Below are 27,298 nucleotides of genomic sequence, written 5' to 3'. Positions count from 1 at the left end.
GAGATAACCTAGAGAGAACCTGGAGAGAACCTGGAGAGAACCTGAAGAGAACCTGGAGAGAACCTGGAGAAGACCTGGAGAAAACCTGGAGAGAATCTGGAGAGAACCTGGAGAGAACCTGGAGAGAACCTGGAGAGAACCTGAAGAGAACCAGCAGAGAACCTGCAGAGAATATGGAGAGAACCAGGAAATAACCTGGAGAGATCCTAAAGAGAATCTGGGAAAACCTAGAGATAACCTGGAGAGAATCTGGAGAGAACCTGGAGAGAACCTGGAGAGAACCAGGAAATAACCTGGAGAGATCCTAAAGAGAACCTGGGAAAACCTAGAGATAACCTGGAGAGAACCTGGAGAAAACCTGAAGAGAACCAGCAGAGAATCTGGAGAGAACCAGGAAATAACCTGGAGAGATCCTAAAGAGAACCTGGGAAAACCTAGAGATAACCTGGAGAGAACCTGGAGAGAACCTGGAAAGAACCTGAGAAGAACCTGGAGAGAACTGGGTGAAAATCGGGAGAGAACCTGGAAGTAAAACCTGGAGAGAACCTGCAGAGAGCCTGGAGAGAACCTGAAGAGAACCTGCAGAGAACCTGCAGAGAATCTGGAGAGAACCGGGAAATGACCTGGAGAGATCCTAAAGAGAACCTGAGAAAAATCTAGAGATAACCTGGAGAGAACCTGGAGAGAACCTGGAGAGAATCTGGAGAGAATCTGGAGAGCACCTGCAGAGAACCTGGAGAGAACATGAGAAGAACCTGGAGAGAACCTGGAGAGAACCTGAAAAGAACCTGGAGAGAACCTGGAGAGAACCTGGAGAGAACCTGGAGAGAACCTGGAGAGAACCTGGAGAGAACCTGGAGAGAACTGGAAGAGAACCTGGAGATAATCTGGAAAGAACCTGGATAGAACTTGGAGAGAACCGGGTGAGCACCTGGAAAATAATTGGTGAAAAGTTGGAGAGAACCTGAGAAGAACCTAAAGAGAACCTGGAGAGAACCTGGAGAGAACCCGGAGAGAACCTGGAGAGAAACTGGAGAGAACCTGGGAAGAACCTGAAGAGAACCTGGAGAGAACCTGGAGAGAACCTGGAGAGAACCTGGAGAGAACCTGGAGAGAACCTGGAGAGAACCTGGAGAGAACCATGATTGGTTGTAAGTCGAAGATACTTCGAGATCCCCTATTATTATTTTGTCTTTGCAATCTTCGAATAACTCCAAAAAATCGTGCTGTCAACAGCACACTTGTATATGTAAATCGAAGATTCTCGGATTTTAATAAATTTTGCAGGAGTAAATTAGGAATGTTTACATTAGTACCCTGAATAAGTTTTAGCCTTAAATCTATAATAATGACTGAGATATTAGGCTTTAAAGTATCGTGTGTGTGTGCGTTTGTGTGTGAAGTGTGTGGCAAGGTAAGTCGAAGTTCGACTTAGTATAGCTCGTTTGCGAAGGGGTGTTTTTATAGTTTTCTTGTGGCCGAATTTAAAGAATTTGAGCCGCGGTTTAAATTTAAGCCGCGGCTTAATTATGATTGGTTTCACTTGAAATTGTATCAAGATTTAAGCCGGCGCTCAATTTAAACCGGGTTTTGGCGGATTTATGTCGCGACTTAAATTCTTTAAATTCGGCCTCTGTTCTCCTAAATAGATCAAAAATAAAGCAATAATTGTTTTTACTATTTTCATTCCGAAAACTTTTTTCAGATGGAGCTTTTATATAAAATAACTTTGCTAAACATGTTAAATGTATTTCTTATTTCTTTCGTTCATCAAAAACCGGTCGATTTGTTTTCACAGGTTAGAAAAACGAAGGTTATATAAAAAGGGTACAGTAAGACAGTACACAAAGAAGATGGAAAATGATATGAGAAGAAGAGGAGGGTGTAAAAAGACGTATGAAGGGGTGGAGAAAAAATATGTTGGATAATTAGTTGAAAGAGGGAAACATGTCTCTTTGCCCGGCCATTCTTCAGTGTCAAATGCCCTTGATAATTGGCATACCTATTCCTATCATTGAAAGCATACAAAAATTGATATTGTTAGAAATATGAATGTCATGTTGGGTGTTTTGGATGTCGTAAATTCAAAAGAATGACTATTTATATCTTTATTTAGCATGGCCTGATATGATAAAAAGAAAGAGATAAGTTTTGTTTTGCATAAAAATCAGAACAGAGGCTATGAACCATCTACTAGCTGCCTTCTCATTGTATTATGCATCACAATAACTTTATTTTTACAATTTCATGACGCATTTTCCCTTTTACAAACTCAAAATCTAATAGAAAATTAAAAAGTTTTGATGACAAACTTGGCTTTTGCCCCTCCACACTTCTTTTTATTTTCTTCCTCCTTTGTTTTTACTCCTCCTTCCCCCTTCCTCCCCTCCTTCTTCCCCCTTCCTCCCCCCCCTTCTCCTGCCCATTTCTATTCTAATTCCCCTCTCTCCCTCTATTCGGTGACATGAGACATCAAGTATGGTTGGGTGGGTTTACTACATAGAACAAATGTTTCTCCATTTCCCCCTCCCCTCTCCCTCCCATATTCCCCAACCCATATTTACAACCAACATCCCCCCCCCCTCCATTACATGTATATTGGGTACAGGAAAAATATATGCATATATCATGTATATAAGAGCCAAGATGGCAGAAACAATATATTTTGATTTAATCCTACTTTCTTTTATATTATTTAACCATTGCATGGGTGTGCAGTGAGCAGGGGTGGATACAGGATTTAAGTGAGAGGGGTGCTAGCTACTTATTTCGGAACAAAAAAATCCAGCTTCCGAACCTCATTTTACTTATTTGCGGTAGTGCGCATCCCCAGAGGGCTTCCGAACCTTCCCCAAACAGTCTTCCGGGAAGGATCTTCCACTTATAATCGTCAATTTCTCCTTAAAACGGAACTAAATTGATTATTTAAGCATGGTAGTCGATCTATAGTATCCAATTAACATTTGCTTAATATATTTTTTTGCAATCAAAGTTCTGGCCGGAAAAACTTATGTAGATTTTGTTTGAAATTGTGTTTGTGTTTTGTTTTGATTTGCGTCATTCGCTGAATCCCCATAATGCTTCCGAACCTCGAGGTTTGGAAGCAATTTTCCACCAGGAACGCGCCCAGCCCTATCTGTCAGGGGGTACGAAGGTCCAGCCGCCCCCCCCCCCTCTGTATCTGCCCCTGGAAGTGAGACACAATCATAAGAACTATACATACAGATTTAATCCGGGGGGGGGGGAGAGGGGAAGATGGTCATGGTTATATTTTTTCCAGGGGTATAGGGGGGAGGGGGCGCCAAAAACCTATAAAACCATAGATTACACAGATGGTAAGGGGGGGGGGCCAATGGTTACTAAGCCCCCCTGGACAAATTTCTGAATACACCCCTGATACTCCCCTCCTTTTTTTGCTGTATTGTAAAGATTAAAAAATAAAACCTCCACTTGATAAATTGCTGTAAACTTCTCCTTGATTATCAGCCCCACAACTATGTGAGGCCCCTGTGCAAAAATTCGAAGAGTACGTTACGTACAAGTGTACTCTGCAAAACTGCACTTCACGAGTTTAAACTTTCATTCAATATTTAAACGTTGTTAAGGGCGGAGCTAATTTATTATAGTTTTTTGTTATGCATTCAATAATGATGTTAATTTCCCAAAAAAAATTTAATGTGTTTAAAAATCCCACGCCAAGAAATCTTCTTCCAAAAACCAGTTATAACCGGTTCCAAACCAGCTGGGCCAGCTTAAGAGTCAAGACATCATTTTCCGCCATTGCTCCACGTCCTCCACGAGGACTCGCACGATTTTAGGAGAAAGAATTCTGTGGTTAAATCATCATGAAATTGAGTAATTACGCTAAGATTTTAGTCTAATTATGATCTGATTTTGACTAATAATTACTAGACTTCACCCGTCGACTTTGTTTTCATTGATATAATTGGTTTGATATGGTTGCAACAAGCTCTCGTTATGCCTTCTATGGGCTCTTTATTTTTCTCATGAATATTCTATGATCTGTAAATTCGGAGGTTTTTACCAGATTGCTGGGTTGAAACCAATACCCCCTTGAAATAAAGTAAAAGTACAATTCTTGTTTTGATGAAACGATTCTATACATTGAGACAATGTGCCCTTTGTTTCAGCATTGCTTCTTTTGTGCTTTTGCCTTATTGCAATGTTTACCTCAGAAATTAGTTCTAGAATAATTCTGATTGTAAAATGGTTGGAGCTGTTGTGAGGCCTCAGGGCTCTCAGAAAGATGTGAAGGAGGAGAAGGAAACTGAGCAGAAGTCGAGATTCTGCTCATTTCAGGTAATAGGAAATACGGGGGAAAGTTACAAAATTGTTCGGGCGCAATTCTCTAGATAATGCTTTTTGGATCCGCCCCCCTCCCCCCAAGAAACCCCTATCAATAGGTGCCAAGCACCGCGGTACATAAAAGGGGGGAGGGGGATGGAGGTGTATGTGTATGTGGGAAAGATTAGGAATACATGTTTTCACTGCTATGGCGCAATCAATTAGTTTGAACGGATTTCGATAAACTAAATTTTCAAAGTATTTGTTTAAGTTTGACAAGTTTCCCTGGTTAAGTGGGTTGATGATGGTTCATAACCTGCTCTGTATCTACACCATATTCCTAAACTCGTACTCGGCCATCATCAACCATGTCATCACCTACGCTCCGACAAACCAGATAAGGTAAATTATCAAATATTTAAACCTAAAAAGTTTAAAAGCAAGGTTATCAACTTTTTACCAAAATCAGTTCAGGTCGTTTCATTCATTTAAACTAGAATTAGGTTGATGATCAACCCAACCACGTATCCAAACTAGATAAGGTGAATAATCAACCATTTATCATTGCTTTGCAAGCACAGGTTGAATATCATCCATTTATGTATATTAAATCAGGAAGACTAGATCTAAGATAGATGAGGTAGATTATGAACCATAATTGTTAAAGCTAGATAAGTTTGATCAATAATCTTCTATGCACGTTCAGATCAACTCTTGGATTCGGATTCAGTGGAAACCTGATTGGCAGTCTCTACTTTGACAGCGCTGATGTCATCGTGAATGTTCCGGATTATATTTCGTAAGTTTTTAGTAATTTCATGGAATAAACGTGATTTGAAGGCATAATAGGTTATTGGCGGCAGTGCTCGGCCTCTTGCACGTCAAATTCTTAGAACGATTTTTGGACCCCTCCCATCAATTTTGTACATTTTGTAAAATTGATCATGTGGCCGTAGCGCCGGCCTCCTAGGCGAGGCGCTCGGCCCCTAGCCTTTCCTAGCCGCAGCGCTCGGCCCCCCTAGCCCATCCTAGCCGCAGCGCTCGGCCCAGAAATTGTCTTAACCTAACCCTAAAATAATAAAAAATGATTGTAGAAAATAGATTGGGGGAGGGGGTCCGAAAATAGTTCTCTAGGACGGGCCCTAGGTTTCTTTTAGTGTAAAACTTACGCTTTTCATGTTTGCACAAAATCTCTTCGAAATTACAGTATTTGTATTTTCGTCACTTTTGCCAAAATCCCATATTGAAAATCTGATTTCGTAATATTATAGTTAAAGTGAATGGAAATTAAACCTATTTAAGAATTTTATTTATTCCCTAAACCTATAGATTTTAAAAAACACACTTTAGGCGATCAATTTTTGTTGATCTGGTGTACTTGTTCGAGATGCTGGCGTTCACTGTTCTTGGCTACATTGGGGCTCGTTGCAAACTACCCCGCCTCACTTAGTAAGTTTTTTCTTTCTAAGGTTAAAAACAGCGCGTAGGATTTGGATCTTGAATCCTTCCAACTGAACAATTGATCCGTTGTCACGTTAAAAGGCGTCTGGACGTGAAATACTGGACTGGCTACTGTGTTTGTACTGTATTTTTATGACTAATCATTACATGATTTTAACTTTTGATTGTGTTAGAATTTTAAATATCCATTAATTCTTTGAAAGGAACGGAATATAAATCTTAGATTTTTTTTTTCCTCCCCCCCCCCCCCCCCCCTAGAAAAATATCATGATGTATATCAAATTGTTGGTTTTAGCTGGGTTTGATTTGCATTTTCCACTCATTTCTGGTATTTACAAACTCCATCAAGGCTTCATTTCCTACCTTTCAGCTTTCACCTTGTTTTATTTCCTTCATTATAGTCATTCATTTGACATTAACTACAAAGATCTGTAAAAAAACTCAATTCATTTTAAGTAACATAATAAATAGTTTTATTCTAAGAAGAAAAAGATGTTACTTTTTAAATCTGTAGAAAAGCTACTCTGCAAAAATAGTGTCATTGTTTATATTCTATTTTCTAAAATTTTCTTGTCGTCAATGTACTAGGTACTGGCCTTCGGGCTGCCAGCCACTGGGAGTGTATCACTATCACACGGGCGTTAAACATTGTGTGATAGCCTGGATGGATGCCAGGCTGCAGACTGCATATTGATGCTCTGCACCCTGAGGGCGGTCTGGGGGTTCCATGTAGGGTTCCTTTTCAGATCATATAATTATTTCTTGTTTCTTTCTAGGTATACTTATTTTATACAAATTAAGTATACTTGTATACTTAATTTGTCATATAGTGCAAGTACGCTACTGCATTAAAAAACTCGATTTTTGGGTAAAATTTTTCGATGTTACTTTTATAAAGTTAATTGAGTAAGATTTTTTTTACATTTTTCCTAATAATTAATGGTAATCATTGACATGGAGAATGGAAGATCAAGTTACTAAAGGGGATATTTGTGTCCCCAAGATTCTAGGGGGGGGGGGGTAATTACCCCCAAGATTTAGGGGAGGTATTTACCCCCCAGGATTCTGGGGGGGGGTAAGTAACCCCAATAACCCCCCTTATTTACGCCACTGCTGCTCAGTAGGTGTTATTTAGATTTAAGATTTTTTTCTCGTAAAATTTGTTGAATTCATTTTTCATGCAACGATCAGGAAGGATTAATATATCAACATCTGAGCAAATGATGGCGTTTTACCACTCGGATCTTGATCCGAATCTAGGTAGTAAAAATGTTGCGGATTCATTATTAACTTCAGTAGACATTGGCTTTCTGGAATGATTTCTCAAAAAGTGGAAAACCTAAGAATTTAATCTATTCTAAGATGTTGGCATTTCTGCGATATTATTAACTCTTATTTTATTTTTCAGTTTGTTGAAATATAATTTTATTTCTAGTCCGTTGTGTGTATGGTTGTTTCTGCACTCGTTTTTTGCTCTGGGTATGCTGCAGCAGGTACATATAGGATAGAAGGTTTACAATTTATTAAGTATGAAGGGAAAATTAAAAATTAATTTTTATGTAAATTAACCCCTTTCACCCCTCAGATTGTTCAATGTTCATGATATATCTTCATGTTGGCGTTTTTACTCAATTTTACTCCCGTAAATTCAGTAAATTGAGTAAATTAATCTTAAAAATCATTTTAAACGATGTTTCCGTTTAATGTTGATATTGTACCTTTAAGAAAATTAAATTAACTTGATTGTTTTAAATTAATACTTTCAGGCTCTGTTCTACAGCTTCAAGTATAAGCTCAATGTGACCATCCTGGACATGCATCCTGTCCTCGCTATTCTAGTTCTAGCCGTAGCGACAGTTACAGCCTTCTACGTCTCACTCCAGGTTTATGATGTAAGTATTATGATGTTCTGTATTGGAACAGGGTGTCCTTAATAAACATGGGAATTAAATGACGACTTGTATATCGTCGTTGATCAATGCTGCATTTTTCCATGAACACAATTGTATTGCAGTATTCCAGTTAAATATCTAATAACGAAAACGCCTTGTATTAAGATTTTCAAATTGTGGTAAACTGATTTTGTATCATCAAAAATTGACATAAGATATTGTAAATATTTACAAATTCAAATTTATTTAATAAGTTAAAATTTTCTTAACATATATCTCCCGTCAATTTTAAGACGCAAGAAAGGTTGACCACTTTAAGAGAAAGTCGTACAGTCCAATTTTTTGCCTTTCTTTGCTATGTATTAAATATCAGAAATCAAAGACTGCTTTCAAGTCTTCTCTCAATTCTTATGTTTATTGGGAAACCCTGTACTAAAACAAGTCCGGAAACCCCAATTTGTAAGACGACATTTCAAACCTGATTTAGATAACTCAATAAATATTTATCATATTTGGTCATTTGGACAATATTAAGAATGGGTGCATTCTCTTTTAAAGGTTTACTAAAACGGGAAGGAAATAAATAATTTTTAGAGGATAATTAAAAATTAACAGACCTTCTGATATTGAAGAATGACAAATTTTTAATTTTCAACTAATCCCTGTGTGAGTCATAGACAGAGCTTTTTTGAGTTACAGGGTTACCCACAAAGGATGATACTTCAAGAGACGACAGAACGAAATTTATACCGTCTATTTCTTGATGTTCTGCTTAAATGCAAACTTTCATAAACTATTTTCATCTAAATTTAACCTTGGGATCGTCATATGAGTCAAGTCGGCCTTAAAGTCTCATACTTTGTGGGTAACCCTGTATGGCCCTAATAAAACCTTTAAGTTATGGAATGCATTCCAGTTTAAAAAATATTAAACCTACCTTGTTATATTGTTTTGGGTTAGGAGTGTACAGGAAACGACGAAGGGAATGAGACTGAAAAAATATCTGAACAGCTGAAGATGACTGATTCTTCAGACGTCAAGTCTACCGAGGTTAGACAATTTGTTTTTATTACATTTTTTTTTCACTGAAAATGTCCTTCGCCTATTGAGAAAAGAATTTTTTAAAAATAAAGCATCATTGGATCCGGATTGTTAGCTTGCATTGAAATTAAAGTTTCGAAATGAATAAAAAAACTGAACTTGTATAAAGGTGGAGTGCTCCAAGTTCTTAAGATGCTGCTCAAGAGTTTTCCTAATTCTTCTCGGCCTAGCTGTGCTCGCGTTCTGCCTCTACATCCAAGGTATTTGGGCTTGTATAATTTCTATAAAAGGGACTGTGACTGTAGGAAGTGATCATTCATTTAAAGATGACAATGCCCGTCTCACAACGTTACCCTTGAAACCTTTATCTGATGATAAATGATGATTCTTGCAGTAGAAATGAGCAAGTCACTTTTAGTATAGAGAAACCTTAATTGTAAATAATAAGTTATCAATATTTCAAGTAAAAATTACACTTCATGAACTCCCCCCCCCACACACTTTTCAATAGCTTTTTGCCCGGGTTAATTCACATTACATAGGAAAAACTTGTAGTGATTCACTGTAATTAGAAATGTATTTTTGTAAAAGCTAATGGGAAAGAGATCATTAATGAATTACGAAGATAACAGTTATAAGGTTAATTTCAGTTTTCTCCAATTTTAAGTTTTTGTGATATCTTGAATATTAATTAGTCAGTAATGTAGCGTTCTTTACCCTTGGTGTCTCCTAGTCACCACGGAACAACGAGTCAATGACAAAACATCACCCATCCATTCATAAGTTCCTATTTCAGATAATTTCATTATAAATTAAATTCCTGACTCTTTGTAAAAATATTTCTTGTTTTATTCTAGTTGGTGTGATTCTTCTGTGTGAAGACCCTGCCTCCCTACCCAGTTTAACCTTCAACAATAAATCCTATCCTACAATCAACGGAGTTATGTTCTACGTGTAAGTTTACTAAACTAAAGTTTGCTACAAGGGGAAGTAGATAATCTTTGTTCTTCTCTGTTGATGGAAAGTGACAATTAAAACTTTTTCATTTCGATGATACGACAATTTTTGATGTTTAATTGGTTTCAGGAAGAACGATCTTGATCTAAAACATGAACATGAGGCTCTCCCCATAAACCTAGGTTTCAACCTCCCCATGGAGTTCTACAGTCTCAAGTTTAACAGCATCTGTGAAGGTAGTAAGAGTTTTTAAGTTTTTTTTTTATCAAAACTAGCTTGAGAACTTAGCGTTGCCTAGGTAGTATACTCATAGTTATTTCCCGGCATTAGAAGAAGTAAAAAACACTAAAAATCATATAATGTTAAAAACATTTACTTACGATATGCTGGAGACATTGTTTGAGTAAAAATTGTTACTCAGTGAATCTATAGACTATGTAGATATTCTCAATATGCCCCTAACGGGGGTCTTGTGATTAATTCACCAAATAACTAGAAATAATTGAATTAAGATCGACGAGGACAACAATTCCCAATTAAAAAGTATTGTATGGAATCGAAATTAGAAAAGGAGTTTTTTCTAAATTAAACCCTTGACCGGTTTTAAGACATTGTCAGGGGTTTTATCTTCGAACATATCCTGAATTTTTATCATGGTCGCTTTTTCGAGACAAACTCCACTTTCCCGTTTTTGAGTAAAATCCGCTTTTTTGAAAACTTGCAAAATAAATCACTGAAATGAGGACCTAATTAACTGCTAGATTAGTTCTAAGATATTAATTTCCCCATTTTATTTGTTAAATAAAAGAATAAAATTTGTTTTATTTCCTGAATTCTAAATAAACAATTTCCCGGATTTTAAAGTAAATCGATATTGTAAGAACAAGATAGTATCAAAGTTTTGATTTTTTTAACGCCATAATTATTTTTAATTAATTTGTCTAAAAAACGGGACGTCTTCCTAAAACGCGACATGAGCTGAATTGCGGTATTTGTTTCAAAATAAGGATATGTTCTAAAATGAAAACCAATATCATAAAAATCTAAATCTCGCACCTTATTAGCTCAAAAGTTGACATTTCTTAATATATAGTTTTAGCAATTTTTTAATAAAAACGAGGTAGTTTTGTTCAACTCGGCTAGGATTTAAAGATATATACGATTGGTATGGCCCATTTCTAACACTCAGCGTTAGAAATGGGCCAAATGTAAGTTTTGGAACTTATGTCCCCTGAATTCTTCAATTTTTTGAAAAATTAATTGCAAATTTGAAACCAATGTTTTAGATTGTGATAAGTTCGTGGTGTACCGCAGCTATAGTTCTACAAGTTTGATGGTTGTACAGGCAACTATCTGGGGTCTAGCAGCAATCAAACTCCTTCTCAATACCATCTTCTCGTGCTGTGGATCTCATACTCAAAGCAACTTCTTCAGGTTTATAGATAGATAGACCCTTTTTCTGCAAAAATCAAGGTTAAAACAACCTCCGGAGTGGAACCCTGTGCAATAGGAAGACAACGGTTGGCTTAAAATTTGGATTTTAAGAAGTTTTTATGTAAATTCTCGATTGTGCAGACCCCTTTAACGTAATGATGATTTTCAAGCTTCTAGTATAACTATTTACTTTTGAACAAATTGATAATATCAAATGCGTGGAATTGATCAAAACTTAATCTAAGTGACTTAGATATTACTATTGGAGGAGCTGAATGTTAAACTTTTTCATCCATCGTATACAAATTCAAATTAAAAAAAACAAGTTTTAATTTCCCCCAATTAATTAGTTTTTTCTTCTTCACACAAACCTACATTATAATGTCCTAGAATCTAAAAATCCAAAGGAAAAGTTGAAGTGACTCTTAAAATCCTTTTTAACAAATTGAATATTTTAGGATCCTTCTCTGCTCGTCTCTACTCCACTTTTACACTATCTTCATTCAGGTCAGTCCCATATATTGGGTCATTGGGCGCCTTAATCGTAAATATTGATAATTTTCTCACAGTTTGAGATAATTATATTCATTAGGACTCGCTATTCATTGTAGGACTCCATAATAATATTCATTGTAGGACTCCATAATAATATTCATTCTAGGACTCCACAATAATATTCATTGATATCGGAAGATCTGACAAATAATAATGATAGTTTATCGAAATTAATATCATATCCAGGACAAAACTTAAAAAGGTCAGTCATAGGACGACATTTTTTGAGAGAAATTTTAAGTAATGACGACACTCTTTTCAGTTGAAGGTGGAGCAGAAGGCGACATTTGAACGAATTATTAATGTTAAAACTTCTTCTCAATCAAGACAAATCGAGGATCAAACTTGAAATGGTTTAATTTACCTAAATCTAACTTCCCGACTTATTGTTTATAACATGGTATAACACCCCCCCCCCCCTTTCGACCCTCCCAACCTAGTAGAATCTAATATTCCCCCGGCCCCGACTTATTGTTTGTTAAGATCATATTCTTGACTTCACGACTTATTGACCTCACGACTTACTATTTAGAGCATGTCCCTGGCCCCGTTTAAGAACAGCTACAACTACGCGCTGTGGACCTTGATTGCTGAATCTGTTGCCGGATTTTTCATCAATCTCATTGTTCTAGTTCTCTTCGAGATCTGCTCAGCAAGGTTATTGTAGTTTGTTATTCTTTTTTTCTACCNCCCCCCCCCCCACCACCTCTTCAAAAATATGATATCCGTCATGTTTTGCTGAAATACGATTTTAATGCTATTGAAAATGTTTTAACCTTGTGTGGAGACACTATTTTTTGGTAAAAAAGATTAAATTGTGCCTAGAAAACAATTTCAACATTAAAAAGAATTCAAATACAAAAAAAAATTCAAATAAAAATCCACGAAATTTTGTGTTTTACAATTGCCAAAAAAAAATAGCAGCTTGAAAAACAACATTTAACTGCTTACCGCGCCTAGTAGTTGACAAGGCGAACCCTGAAACCTTCATATTTAAAAATATTTCTTATATCAAATATCAAAAATTAAAGGTTTCAAGAGCAAAGCAAAATCCATTGGGTAATTTTATTGTTAGCAGATCCTCTGAAGACACAAAAATTTTAACTTCGCTTTGTTTTTAGATTGGATTCCGTGAATGACTTGGATTACGTGATCACCTCAAAGTAAGTTTTAAGCGGGAATGAGAAAGGGGTGGGGGTTTATTTATACCTTATCAAGATTTTATTTTAATTAAGCAATATACATTATAGTCTAGATGAATAAAATAATTACGCATGTTGAACAAATTTAAACGTGAACATTGAACACGATTTATTAAAATCAGCAATTTAAAGCACGTAACTTGTAGTGTTTTAACCTTTTTTATTGTCAATCAGGAAGAAGAGAGGAGTTGAAGTCGGAAAAAACTCTGGAAACAACTCTTCCGCCAATCCCAAGATTGATCTTGTTCTTCCAGTTTAAGAAGACTACATCGTGTCTGCCAAGAAAGCCTCTTAATGAGGATACTATAGATCTGCCTCGGGATCTAAATTAAGAATATTTAGTCTCGATCTCGCTAAAAATAACTTTCGGCCTATCCTAAAGTCTGAAATTGCGTACATTTTGACCCAGGGAAATCATGTAAATTATGTTTTTTAGCCTTTGCAAATGGTTACTCGATTGTGTATCATCATCAGTTCTGAATGCTTATAGTTTCACTGAACTGACTCAACCCTTGTTGGGTTAACTCGTCTACAAAAAAAATAATTTTAGCAAAACTAGTGCCAATACAATGTTTAAAAAAACTAAAAATATTGCTCGACACAATCATCAAGTTAACACTAGACTTATAGCAGAAAAAAAACTTTAAATCTGAACTGTCTAATTAAACATAAATTAGTGGCAATGCAACATCGAATTTCAACTTTTTTAAAATATAATTAAAGCAATACTAGTGACAATTCAATGTGTTGAAAAGTATCATTACCCCTTTAAATCCTGTCATAGAAACCCTTTTGATTTGGAAAAAGGTCCTTGATATTACAGAAACCCTTTGGATTTGGAAAAAGGTCCTTGATATGTAAAAATGTAAATTAATTCAGTGTGTAATGTATGTTTCAGAATCTGGCTTAATGCCAGCTTAAGAGATCCATTAAACGCGTTGAAGAGAACCTTACCGATAAAGTAGTACTCTTCAGGTGAAATTAAAAATTTGCTGCATGCTTTTGATAAGAATTTTCCTAATTTTAAAGGATTGTAGATGTAATTTAAAGTTTTCTATGCTTTCAATTTAAAGAGGAGCCTGCTAGACTTACAACGATGCCGATACTAAGAAAAAAGTTTAAGATCCCTTTTGTTCGTTCTTGAAGTCAATTAAGTTTCAATTGCAGTTCTAGGAAAAAACGACTAATGGGCGATGAAATAGATAGTTATAAAGAAAAGAATTAACATTTTTCTAAGGAAAGTTTGACGGGTTCTATTTTGAATAGTAATGCATTATCTTAATTAAAGGCCGAGGAGTAGCCGGCACTTACTTTCAGGCCAAAAAGGGCCCTGGTTAAAAAGAAATCAAGGTTTCATTTTTTTATAGTGGAAGTTTTCAAAACGTATAAATCCAAGTATTTCTATATTTTTTAGTATTCCTCGAAGCAAGAATGTCTGAATTGGGAATTGGAGCAGAGGTGAGATAGAAATATGATAGGGTCTGAATTGGGATTAGAAGCATGGTTATAAATCTAACTATTCTAATCAGACTTGGATTCAAAATTTGGATCTGACCAGGTGAAGAGACGGGACGAGGAATAGACTGGGATTAGATAAGGATATGGATCGGGATTAGAATTAGATTAGGATTATTACTGGGAAGGAAATAACGATTCGCGACTGAGATTAGGATCGTGATTGAGATTATGGGCAACGATTTTACTAAATAAATTCACTTCCCTTGTATAAAAGGAATAGTTGAACAGTTTCCAAGCTTTAAGGCCTTGTTTTAATCTTGATCATCTCGAGATTGAATCGTGGATAGTAGGACTTCCATTAAATCTTGATTTGATTTGGGATCTTGACGGGAATTAAAATCATGATTTGGGTTTAGAGTGGGAGCAGTATTGAGATAATAAAACCAGAATGTGGGGAGGACTTATTGACATGATTTGAATTTGGTCTTAAATTTTAACCGACACTGAGATAAGGGTTAGTGTTAGACTCAGGAATCTGATCTAGGTAATTGTTTTTCTGTTCAGGGTTCTGAATTGACCAGAGCTAAAGGAAGAGGAAGAGGACGAATTGTCCCAGAGACTGGGTAAGCCAATACTTATCCGTACTATACCCCTTGTCAAATTATTAATCAAATGAATAAGTGAGTTACTCTCACAAATTTAAATTTTCCGAAATGTAACAATTCGCGTTTTTCATAAAACTCTAACTAATTTAGGTTCTCTAACGCGAACTCTGCTGCAACCTTGTGTCCCAATAACAACTCACGAGACGAATCTGTTCCGCCCAAGGGAGACGAATGGGAGGAAGATGAACCCGAACCTGTAGACGACAACCCTGGAGAGCTCCGAGTCCCGAAGGGGTTGGTAGGACGAATAATCGGGAAAGGAGGTTGTAAAATCAAAGAGATCAGGGAGGCCTCGGGAGCCAGAATTGACGTAAGCTTGATATAGTTTTTTTGTTTAAATTGGTGTGCAGATTTTTATGATAATTTTAATTTTTACCGTGCAAACTTAAATTAGAAATAAAATCCGGATCCTCGCAAAAAAATTGTTATCTATGGTTGTTATTTTTAATTTGATATTTTGTTAAGATCCAAGATGAAGGAAGTGAAAGTAAAGTTTGTCTGTCAGGAACTCCGGACCAGATGAAAACTGCCAAACAGATTATTCAAAGTATCATTGATCAAGGTATATTAGGGTTGCTAGATTTTGGGGAATTAAATAATATCTGGAATCGAAAAAGGGGTAAAATATTGTTAGAATATATGTAACTATTTTTTAATTTAATGATAATTCAGTATTAATCCAGGGCCTTGACTTAATTTTTAGTGGCCCCCTCGATAATGTAAAGACTTGAAAGAATGTCTTACTGTTTTATGCAGCAGAAAAGAAAAGTTATATTACTAAAAGGTTGGAAAACGACGATACCTTTCCAAACGTTATTGAAGTAAAGTTATGCATATTATAAATAGGACGGGGCTGGAATGTTTGGAATGTTTATAAAAATAACTGAAATACCCGAAGATAAACCGAAGCTGCAAGGGTTCTAAAATTCCGGTTGCATTAACCTAGGTGATAGTAGAGATTACAGTAGAAGTCAACGCACTGATGAAAGCTCTGGTTCTAGAGGCAGATATCTAGATGATCAGAATGACAGGTTTCTCTAGTTTCCTCGTTATTTCCTAACTTCCTACCTCTCCGTCACTTCCTACCTCTCCGTCACTTTTTCCTTCAGGAAAAACAGAAGCCCGTCCCGACTTGTCCCTTCAGAAGAACTGAAAACCCTATTCCCACTTTTCCATTTAGGAATATTTTAGGCTCATCTACTTTAGGAAAAGATAATAAGCCTGTCCCTTCTTTTACCTTTAGGAAAGGATTATAGCCCATGCCTTCTCTTCCCTCCAGTAACATATTAAAGCCCATTCCTACTTTTTTCTTTAGGAAAAGATTAAAGCCCATCTCTACAATTCTCAAGTAAAAGTACGTAACTAATTCTTACGAGGAACAGGCAATAGCCATTCCCTCTTTTTCCTTTAAGAACAGATTAAATCCTATCTCCCCTGAGCTGGGAACTTTTGAATGGTGAATATCGGGACTAATGCTTGATCCACTCTTTTTCTTAATCTCAAGATTAATCTCCTCTTGTTATTAATCTCCAGGATTAATTATCCGATCTGGATTAAGGATATCCCATTGTAAATTTTCAGCTCATAGTTCTTTAATGATTAAGACCACCCCCTCTTATCTCTTTAGGAAAAGAAAAGAGCTTATCCCTACTCTTTTCTATAGTTAAGATAAAAGTCCATCCATACTATTTCCTCAGGGACAAATATTTAAGTCCTTCCATGAAAATATACAATTCTATTAAGTGCTGGAGACCAGGGACACGGACGTCCAGGTGTACCTGCACACTGGGGAGTTCTAGATTCAGGAGACAAGGATGAGTTCGGTCCACCAGAGACAGAGGAGACTACCATTAATTGGAGTGATTTCAAGTAAGTCAGTCATTGTGTCCCATTAAAGGGACTGTACCAGTGTACAAGTCTAATTTTTAATGACCCTTTATTAAAAAATGGCAACACCCCATTCACAATGGTATCTTTAAAAGCTTTTTCTGCTAAAGTTTAAATTATATATTAATTTTATTAATTTGAAAACTGAATATTTTTGAATTTGAAAACTGAATATTTTCTGTTGTGGTTTCTTTACAAAGAATTTTAGGACATAGTAATTCGACAATATCTTCCACATTATTGTTAAGATAAAGGTTTCAACTCTAGCGTTTTGATCCGGAATTGCCATCTTCTTGCTTGGAGAGTCTCTTTAAATTATGCTTACAGTCCTGTAAAGTTTTAACATGACAGTTTTAAGAAGACATGCAGGGTAGTTTTTTTCTTCATACATCCATAGATCCTGCGCTATAATTGTTTCTCCTTTTTCAAATTGTCGAATATACCATGAAATACTATCTCCGACAGAAAACCTATAAAGTTAGTCTTGGAAGAGTTTAAAATCGTCATTCAAATCTCACACTGTGGGTTACCCTGAAATATGCATCTCTTCTTTAAACAGTTAAGAAACCTAAGTTCACTAGCAGTTACAATTTTGATATGATTTGACTTGGGCGGCTTAAAATTGTCATGTAAGTGGAAATTGTTGCATTGAAGTAGGTTTTCCAGGGAAGACGACTTTTGGATGCATCATCCTCTTTTTTTTCAGGAAAAGTATGGAATCCGAGTCTAAGCGAAAATGGGGTGCTCTACCTCCGATCGTAAAGAACTTTTATGTGGAACAGGTATTACAGCTTTACGTTAAAGGATTAAATACGGAATTTTAGTCTTGTGGCGTGATTATATTGACCCTCACACATACACGGGGGGGGGGGGGATGAAAGTACTTAAACCCCATTTAAACTTGGTTCTTACCTGGTGGTGTCGGAAATGTTAACGGTTTAGAACTGTTTGCATATTGTATATAAAGATACAAAATAATATTAGCAACTGATTTGAAACCTTTAGAATAGATTTAAGATATTCTGAAGGGAACAGTTTACGAAAATCAATGGCCTCTATACTACATCGTTTGTAAGAGAATTCTTTAGTATAATCCAAAATTAGTTAAGCAGAACCGCAAACAAATCTTTATTCAACTTTTCGAATTACCTTAATAAAATGCCCTTGTATTAAGTTTAATTCTTGGCTTTTATATATTTAATATTCTGATTAAAAGTTAATACTACACTTTAAAATAAGAAATTGTTGACATAAACAAAATACATGTTGTCACGGAATCAGCCACTATTGTTATACCCATAGAGAATAGAATATATAGAGAGGAATTTACTGGAAAAAGTGTAAAACGGCCATTTTGTTGTACTGTTTCCATACTGCAGGTGTACTTCACATATTTATGCCATATAACCTGGTGGGCCCTGGAATATCATTTAATAGAAAATCTAAAATTATTGTTAAAAGAAAACCAAATTATGAAATAGGCTGGTTTCATAACTGACCAATGATCATTTCACACAGACTCTATGCCTTCCACTTTACAAACGATGATTTTCCGTTATAACTATAAATCAAATGATGTTTTTATTCACCTAATTCATTATAAAGTTTATTTAACAGTTTAAAAAATTCGAAATTGAAATGGATAGTCTAGGGAACATACTGTATTAATGTACTCTACTGCATATAATTTGTGAACATTTGCATGATTTGTACACTTTGAACTCCCTTTCAGGCTGAAAGGGACTGAAAAAATTCATACCGAGAGATTCTTTTAATTCCTCTCTATATATTCTATTCTCTATGGTTATACCACATCATACCATGTAGAATGTAAATGTGTACAGTGTACACCAGAGTTTATACACAATGTGCATACAGTATAACCTTGCACGTACACATCCAAATTTCCACACAGAAAGGGAAATTTCTCTTCAGTGTAGATTCCAGATTTTGTATCCTCTAAGAGTATAGGATTTATCTGACAATCCAGGACACAGGATCCGGGGTTAATAAAATAAATAGGTTCATTATTGGAAATAAAGAAGAGGGTTTGAGCGGACTATTATTGTCGTGCACCAAGTCTTGTCTAATATATGACATTGTCCTTAGCTTGTTATGCGCTTTGATGTATTTCCTGCATTTTATTTGATGTCTGTTATATCTTGCAGGTTAACATTGTTCTAGACTCTGAAATCAATCAAGTTTTAAACAAATTGAGCCTGTTGTGTGTTGAATTAATGTGTAAGGTTTCTACAAACAAACAAAAAATAACTTTAGTTATTTGAAGTGGTTTTTTGTTACTTTAAAATTGTCACCAAACGCTTGCATTACTACCTAGGAGACTGTTAAAGCCAGATCTGAAGCTGAAGTTGAGAAATTCAGGCGTTCTAATAATAAGATCCAGGTATTTTTACAGAAATATTTTAGTTAACGTACCTGAAAAAGTTACATTAAAGAACGTGAATACTAAGATTTGATAAGTACTGCTCAATTTGTACAAATGCATAATTTCAAGAATTTTTTTATGGTTGGAGATACTCGTCCAACTTTTCATTTTATATGGTTCAGTGATAACCTTAACTTAAATGCTTCAAGATTATTAAATTTTCTTCCGTTGTTTTTCTTGTGTATGAATGAATAATTTCAACTCATTTATTAGGGTAAGACTCGTAAAACTAAATACATAAAAGGACGAAAGCCTGATACAGGGTGTTCCACGAAACATGACAATAGCAAGACGACTTGAAAGTCGTCTTTGGTAATTGAATTTATTTTTGACATTTAGTCTTCTACAGGGTGTCCCACGAAACATGACAATAGCAAGACGACTTGAAAGTCGTCTTTGGTAATTGAATTTATTTTTGACATTTAGTCTTCTACAGGGTGTCCCACGAAACATGACAATAGCAAGACGACTTGAAAGTCGTCTTTGATATTTGAATTTATTTTTGACATTTAGTCTTCTATCTACTTTAACATGTATGATTCTTGAAACAATTATCACATAATTCTCCTAGCCCTGGCATTTCCAAAAAGTGGTCTGCGTTTTTTGTGCTTTCAATATTACCGGAGATATAAAGAGTTTGGTTCAGATTTCAATTTTGTTAAATAAAAGCAAACTTGTCGAAATCTGAACGAAATTCTTCATATCTCGGGCAATATTGAAAGCACAAAAAAGGCAGACCACATTTTGGAAATGGCAGGACTAGGGGAATTTTGTGATTCATCATCTCTAGAAATTTACAGTTAAGATTAGGTTGACAAATAAACGCAGCAAATTATATCAAAAATCAAGACGACATTCAAGTCGTCCTGCATACTGTCATGTTTCGTGGGACACCCTGTATCTACTTTAACATGTATGATTCTTGAAACAACTATCACAACTATCTCCTAGCCCTGGCATTTCCAAAAAGTGGTCTATATTACTGGAGATATAAAGAGTTTGGTTCAGATTTCAATTTTGTTAAATAAAAGCAAAATTGTCGAAACTGAACGAAATTCTTTATATCTTGGGCAATATTGGAAGCACAAAAAAGGCAGACCACATTTTGGAAATGGCAGGACAAGGGAAATTTTGTGATTATTATCTCTAGAAATTTACTTCTAAAATTAGGTTGAAAAATAAACGCAGCAAATTATATCAAAAATCAAGACGACATTCAAGTCGTCCTGCATACTGTCATGTTTCGTGGGACACCCTGTAGTTAAATCTTTCGATGCTATTAAAGGTGAAAAACTTCAATGAAAACGACACAGCTGCTCTGATGAAGCCAGTGTTTACATTTGAAGAGGCGTTCTCCAGGTACCCTGAGATCATGGAGACTATTCAAAACCAGGGGTTTGAAAGACCATCACCTATCCAGGTACAACTTAAGGCAACAATAATCTATTGTCTTCCAAAAGGTTGACTATTTTTAGCAGAATTAAGAAAAGTCGACTGAATTTAGGCTTAAGCTATTTTATGTTTTAACACATTAAAAGGTATCCTCTCCAGCGAAATATCCTGAAATTTCAGAAGATGTCTAATTATTTTAGTCTTTAACGCCTTAAAATGCAGTTAAATATAGAAGCCATTATATGATATTTGTGGTGAAACAAATCCAAAGAACTCTGCATAGAGTTCAGAATTATCAATGTAAAAATAAAGAAATTTAAAGACTTGTTAATGATGTATTTTCGTTTTAGTGTCAGATGTGGCCCTATCTGCTGTCTGGTAAAGATGTGATAGGCATAGCCCAGACAGGAAACTTGACATTTTTATAAGTTCATATGAAGACATGAACACCCGTGTTAAAAATAATTATCTTGCACCAATTCTTAAGTTTTCTACGATACAGATAGAAATAAATGTATCATTTTCAACACGTTTTTAAAAATAATGAAAAAATAATCATAATAATCGTTATTTTTTCTATTAATAAATGTTCCTTCTAATTTAAATAAATTTTATAAAGTTGAATTTGTCTAAAGTTTCCCGCCCTAAAAATACCCGTTAGTGCCTCACATTTTTCCCCATGCATTTTTCTAAAATATCAGCTGAAAAAGTAAAAACGTAAGATTAAACAGGAACTGGTAAAACCCTGGGGTTTCTGCTCCCTGCATTTATCCATATTGAAGGACAGACTATTCCAAGGTTAGTTTTATTTTGAACGCTTTTATTGGTGAAGAACTTTTTTCTAATCGTCAAAAAGTCGGTTTATTTTAGTTTCAAAATAACCATATTACTTATGATATTTGGCCAATTGTAACTAAAATGTCGACTTGACTCCATTTATTATTATTGACGCTATCAAAACTGTGAAAACAATAAAAAAAATCGAGTTTTGGCTGACAAAAAACACCATTGATTTGATTTGATTTGATCTGCAAGTCTTGATATCGATCGATCTGTCTTGTTAATCTGCACTTCTATTTAATCTTTATGCAATATCCCGATTGGTATTCGATAAGTCAGTGGTTGAAGGTATCTTTTATCAAGGAAGGCATTAACAAAAATTATAAAAAAGAAAGATATAGTTTAAAAAGATCCTTAAATTTTAAGTCCCCTTCAGTGGATATCGATATCAAGCAATTTGGATCCAACACAAACATTCCCAGTTTTTTAATCTAATTTTCTCTTGCAGTTAGGGTTTCCATTCGCAAAACTTTTGTGAAATTTTTGCGGAACGAAACGCAATATTTTTCTTTCCTTGCGCATCAGTTTTGCGCGAAAAAAAACAATTTGCGCAATCATTCGCAAAAGTCATTTCGCGAAAAATTGCCCTATTCCGCTTTTGCGAAACTTAAGTTTTGCGCAATTCCGCAACTAGAGTTTTGCGCAATTCCGCAATTTTGTAAAAATCAAACGGTTGGTGACGGTGTGTGTTTCTTAGAATTCAATTCTGGAAAAATCTTGTGTTGGAATGTCTTCCTATTGGTCACTTTTACATAATTGACCAACGACAGTTAAGAAGAGTTCAAATATCAAGGAAGCGCACCTTATTCACTTGAAAATATTTAATAGGATTAAAATATTGCCAAGTTTCACTCTCTCTAATTTCTATTTTATTAATTTTGGTCCCTTAATTTAAACTTTTTGTAACTGGAAGTAACCAATTGAGTGTTGTATAATCGTTATCATTACTCGTATGTTAATATTTTTTTATGTATGGAATAAATCTTCAGTTGTTTAATTCTAAGCTTAGAATATCAAGTTTTGACAATTTTTGCGCAAATTGCGCAAAAAAATATTTCCGGTTTTGCGCAAATTGCGCAAAAAAAATAGCGCAAAACCGCGCTAAACTCATTGCGTTTCATGCGCAAAAGTTCGCAAAAAAAATTTACGCGAAAATAGCGCAAATTTTGCGCAAAAGATTTAGCCATTTTGTGGAAACTGCCTGATAATTTATGTAGAATATCTTAATCTTTAAGATGCGTAAAAATAACCGTTAATTACAATGGTATGTTATAAATGATGAAAAACATATTATGTTTGAAGAGGAAAGAGAGGAGGTCCTAGTGTTCTTATCTTCGCTCCAACCAGGGAGCTCGCGCAGCAAATATCTGGCGAGGTTTGTTCTGTTTTATATGTTGCCGACTTTTTACCAACTCTAGGCTTTCTGGGTGCCTTGCGTTCATCTTCTATCTAAATTTTTCATTGTGGCTCCTTCTCTTTGTACATTATAAAAGCGCATTGAGCACCCAACAACCTTCCCTGGGGTCACGTGAGGTCTTACTTTTAAGTTACTTTACGTCCCTTGGGACTAATAGTAAAATAACGACCCGCTCTGCCAAGTTTTCGATATTAAATTCGCGCATTTCATCTCAAAAGACGATAAAAACTGTTTAAAACTACTTTTTCGTTTGATTAAATTTTTTACATAATCATGGGTTTCCTCGACCAATTTTGCCTTCAAACCATCCTTCGCTGCGCGCTGGATTTATGGTAAACAAAATTGGTCTTTGGAACCCTTTGTTAAGTAAAATTCCTTTAACTTACCTGTTAAGTAGTAGTAAATAATTATTACTGTTGGTGGAAATCGTTTTTAAAATAAATCATCAAAATATCCATTATTAACTTGTGATTTCAAGCTTTTTCTATGCGAGTTATAACAATATTTAATGTTCCTGTAATAATGGAGGAATAATTAAAATTAAGTTTACAGTCTCTTTTAGGTAAAGAAGTACGAGTACCGAGGGATATCATCTGTATGTGTCTACGGTGGTGGAAGCTTTAATGAGCAGCTAAAGGCAATAGAGAAAGGTACACTGCACAGTGATCGTCGGGGTGATCAATAGAATGAAGACTATTTTTTATTCATGCTTTGATCCCTAACAATTCTCTTTCAAATTATAAGTTTAATAATTAACAAAAAGAAGCTGTTAATTGACAATTTGTTTTTGTTGATGTGTGCCCTTTGAAAGAAATTGATAGAAATCATTAATTAGGATCCATTTAATTTTGATGCGGATCCAGATCCTGAAAAGTGGAGTCGCCTTATTATCATTCATTTCAAGTTTGGGGAGTGGAAGGAGGGCACCCTGACTATCTGGTTTGGATTGGTATTGGTATTGGTATTGGTATAAATGATGACGACTTAACAACGTTAAAACATGAAAGGACAGAAAACTTGTCGGGTTTGGGTAGAAAACGGTCGGGGAACGATTGAAAAGGGGAAACAAAGTCACGTGGACTTTGTCCCTGATCTGTATAAGAACGTTTACTTTCAAGGTGTTGAGATCATAATAGCTACACCTGGTAGATTCAACCATTTTGTTGAGAAGGGTGCTATAAACTTAGAAACCATCACCTATCTTGTTCTAGACGAGGCGGATAGGTATAATGTTATACATTTTTCATAATCTTTTTACGATGATATTTTGAAATTTTTACTAAATAAATGGTCTAAAGTCAAAAATATTTTATAAGTAACTCGGTATTGACATTTTAGAATTATGAATTATTTTAAGTATGATAAATTAAAATACATCTTTCCCCCCCCCCCCCTCCCACACCCCATTAATGAAAGGTTTTGTCTAATGAAAAAATGGATTCATGCTACTGAAACATAATCTGTATCTAATTTGGAGTTAAAAGTGTTGTCAAGACAATTTTTTCTATATGTTCTTCTGTCCTGTTTCCGTCCTGACAATATATTTACTTTTCTCAATTCAATTTAATCCTGTTTAGAATGTTAGACCAAGGATTCGAGTATGAAATTCGAAAGACACTGTGCGACATCAGGAACCATGTTATTTGAAGAATTTTGTTTTATAGTGACTGCTAGTGTAATTTCAATTGATCCACATGTATAGATGTCAATGCCCGATTAATGAATGTAAACCTCAACCTGTGGCCGAATTTAAAGAATTTGAGCGGCGGTTTAAATTTAAGCCGCGGCTTAAATATGGTTGGTTCCACTTAGAATTGTATCAAATATTTCAAGATTTAAGCCGGCGCTAACTTTAAACCGGGTTTTGGCGGATTTAAATTCCATCTCTGATCAATAATTGGGAAGAAGATGTGGTGAAAACTTCCGAAGACATGCGCAAGACCTTTTTGTAGAGAAACTACATTTGAAAATTGTCAGTTTTCAATCTAATTCATACTAGATCAGATAATGCGTTGTGAATCGGGCATTGTCATCTTTTCATGGAGGGTTTATAGAAATTACACCAAGCCACTTTAAACTAATACTAACTTCAAAAACTTGATAGACCTGACCGTATTTCTGTTATGACAAGTGCCACCTGGCCTCCAGACGTTCGTAGATTAGCGACAAAATATATGGTAGATCCAGCCACAGTTTTTGTAGGTAAAATTTTTTTCAATTGTGTAACCATGGCACAATTTTAGAAATGGAAATCTTCCTCATTTTAACAGCAACCAATTTTACTTATGTGATATTGTGATGAAGAATTGATAACTTTAGGTTCCCTGGATTTAGCTGCTGTGAAGAGTGTGACACAAGAGATTATTCAAGTAAGTCAAGCTATTATGAGGGTTAATTGTTCAACTCGACAATAATAATGCCAGCTCCAACCTTTTAAATTGATAATTCATCTTCTTTAAAAACAGACTAATTTATCTTCTTCAGTTAAGAAGGTTTTTTTTCTGACATTTCTAACACAGCTGTTAAGTCGAAAACTGATTGACTATTCTTTAGATGAAAAAATGTCCGTGTTATGGACAACGAATTTGTTTTATGTCAGATTTTCATGAATAAAGTTGCATCAATTTGGTGCTGTTTGGACAGGACATAATTCCTCATAAAATTGCGCGAGCACAAGTCTTGGAAACAGTTCCAAACAAACTCGGTGGAAACGGTTAACAAAAGTTTTTATTAGTAGTACTTTCTTGCTTTTCTAGCCTTATTATTAGTAATTTAAATTTTAGTCTTTTAGTGCATGCTAAAGCTAGGTTCATTTAATCCATAAGTTATTTTAGTAATAACACAATTTATGATGTTAGTTGTGACTCCTTAACAACTTCAGGTGGCGGCAGAGGAGAAGATGAAGTATTTGGTGGATTTCATCAAAAGCATGGAGGAGGACGATAAGGTGAAACTTAACTTTAATACGAAGCATATGGCGTTTCTTTGCCTTAACACTAAAATACAAATTTTAAACTCGACCTATAATTGTTGTATTTTGTTAACCTTTTAAAATATGTTTAGTAAGTCGTCAGTCAGAGAATTAAATTTTTAAAGAAATTATCATTAACTAGTAAAATACTTAAATTAAATGGTTTATGAATAATTATAGGTTATAGTGTTCGCCGGGAGGAAATCCTCTGTCACCATGTTATCAGGAAATTTAGAATTTATATATATCATTGAAATTTTCTTATTTGTATTAGTGTTTAAATGGAATGAAAGCGAAATTTCAAGTGACCCTCCATGCAAAATGAAAATTATCAGTTTATAGAATAAAAAACATTGTAATCTAATTCATACTTGATCAGGTATAGTTCACACGGGTACCGTTGTAAATCGGGCATTGTCATCTTTTCATGGAGGGTCACTTGAAATTACGGTCACAGTCTCTGCAAGGATCTGTTTCATTCTAATGCCGATCCAGATCCTAGTTCCGCCCTAGTAAAATCCGAATCAAACTAGCTAATAATGAGTAAAATGGTTCCTAATATAAACCTTAGGCTTCCACGTAGAAACTTGATCAATTAGTATTTGAAGATAGATCTCCAACTTCTTGACACTAAAATGTGGGTTTTTTTAGATTAAGGAGCTCAAATGTTGTGAATATGTATCACAAGCACTGATTTAATTTGAATTATATTTTGAAACTCAACTTAAGCTTAAATTATATTAACTAGTTGAGTTATCGCTAATGTTCATATCATGCCAGTCAATTCACGGAGACAGGTAAAAAAATATTTTTTTTTCGCCCTTATTCAAGAAAATTTGGCTTCTACTATTTTCTATACCATAGACAACTTTGATTTTATTCAATAAAGTAAAATCTGATTAAAATTTCTCATATCACTGGTTATTTTGAATATCAATGAAAATGCAATCACATTTTAGACCTATTAATACAGTGAAATGGATTATGATTCTCGTTGCGTTGCGTTGCGTTGCGTTGCGTTGCGTTGCGTTGCGTTGCGTTGCGTTGCGTTGCGTTGCGTTGCGTTGTACTGTGTTGTACTGTACTGTGTTGTACTGTACTGTGTTGTACTGTACTGTGTTGTACTGTACTGTGTTGTACTGTACTGTGTTGCACTGTAATGTGTTGTACTGTACTGTGGTGTACTGTACTGTGTACTGTACTAGGGACCAAGAAGACCGCGAGCAAGCTCTAGACGATCTAAGAAGTGGTGAAGTTAAGATACTGATTGCTACAGGTATGAAGGGTTTGTGTTTCAATGTTAAAGATATGTGTATATATAATATTGATATTTCAATTTAAACTTATTAGACTGAACATAAGGGGGGGGCTGTCT

General features: G+C 35.2%; 2 protein-coding genes across 2 annotated transcripts in view; both read left to right on the top strand.

The window, feature by feature from the left end:
* Positions 1–4,175: 4,175 nt before the first annotated feature.
* Positions 4,176–13,747, top strand: LOC111710361 (uncharacterized). Its single transcript, XM_023484431.1, has 15 exons — positions 4,176–4,320; positions 4,577–4,707; positions 5,012–5,104; positions 5,656–5,754; positions 7,202–7,259; positions 7,533–7,658; positions 8,619–8,708; positions 8,869–8,959; positions 9,557–9,653; positions 9,786–9,892; positions 10,943–11,090; positions 11,549–11,597; positions 12,178–12,302; positions 12,767–12,808; positions 13,022–13,747. Exons 1-15 carry the CDS (start codon positions 4,228–4,230, stop codon positions 13,104–13,106), a joined length of 1,434 nt encoding a protein of 477 aa, XP_023340199.1. The 5' UTR covers positions 4,176–4,227; the 3' UTR covers positions 13,107–13,747.
* The window catches only part of LOC111710354 (probable ATP-dependent RNA helicase DDX43), a 16,291-nt gene continuing 2,725 nt past the window's right edge, over positions 13,733–27,298 (top strand). Inside the window, exons 1-22 of the mRNA XM_023484417.1 lie at positions 13,733–13,822; positions 14,262–14,305; positions 14,870–14,928; positions 15,061–15,280; positions 15,436–15,532; positions 15,917–16,001; positions 16,714–16,839; positions 17,564–17,639; positions 19,196–19,261; positions 20,589–20,723; positions 21,046–21,103; positions 21,427–21,493; positions 22,838–22,910; positions 23,515–23,602; positions 24,071–24,176; positions 24,530–24,583; positions 25,057–25,154; positions 25,272–25,321; positions 25,834–25,899; positions 26,104–26,149; positions 26,672–26,720; positions 27,129–27,208. Coding sequence (XP_023340185.1) covers positions 14,279–14,305; positions 14,870–14,928; positions 15,061–15,280; positions 15,436–15,532; positions 15,917–16,001; positions 16,714–16,839; positions 17,564–17,639; positions 19,196–19,261; positions 20,589–20,723; positions 21,046–21,103; positions 21,427–21,493; positions 22,838–22,910; positions 23,515–23,602; positions 24,071–24,176; positions 24,530–24,583; positions 25,057–25,154; positions 25,272–25,321; positions 25,834–25,899; positions 26,104–26,149; positions 26,672–26,720; positions 27,129–27,208 — 1,726 coding nt within the window. The 5' untranslated portion in view covers positions 13,733–13,822; positions 14,262–14,278. The remainder of the gene's footprint in view (positions 13,823–14,261; positions 14,306–14,869; positions 14,929–15,060; positions 15,281–15,435; positions 15,533–15,916; positions 16,002–16,713; positions 16,840–17,563; positions 17,640–19,195; positions 19,262–20,588; positions 20,724–21,045; positions 21,104–21,426; positions 21,494–22,837; positions 22,911–23,514; positions 23,603–24,070; positions 24,177–24,529; positions 24,584–25,056; positions 25,155–25,271; positions 25,322–25,833; positions 25,900–26,103; positions 26,150–26,671; positions 26,721–27,128; positions 27,209–27,298) is intronic.

This window comes from Eurytemora carolleeae, unplaced genomic scaffold (genome assembly GCF_000591075.1).
Source record: "Eurytemora carolleeae unplaced genomic scaffold, Eaff_2.0 scaffold1049, whole genome shotgun sequence".
Taxonomy (NCBI): Eukaryota; Metazoa; Arthropoda; class Copepoda; order Calanoida; family Temoridae; genus Eurytemora; species Eurytemora carolleeae.
This window is presented reverse-complemented; position numbering and strand designations above follow the sequence as displayed.

Excerpts from the sequence above, each read along its gene's own strand:
- LOC111710361 (XM_023484431.1), top strand. The coding sequence starts at position 4,228 with ATGGTTGGAGCTGTTGTGAGGCCTCAGGGCTCTCAGAAAGATGTGAAG. Across the intron at positions 4,321-4,576 it reads CGAGATTCTGCTCATTTCAG|TTTGACAAGTTTCCCTGGTT; the intron begins GTAATAGGAAAT and ends TATTTGTTTAAG. Across the intron at positions 8,709-8,868 it reads CAGACGTCAAGTCTACCGAG|GTGGAGTGCTCCAAGTTCTT; the intron begins GTTAGACAATTT and ends ACTTGTATAAAG.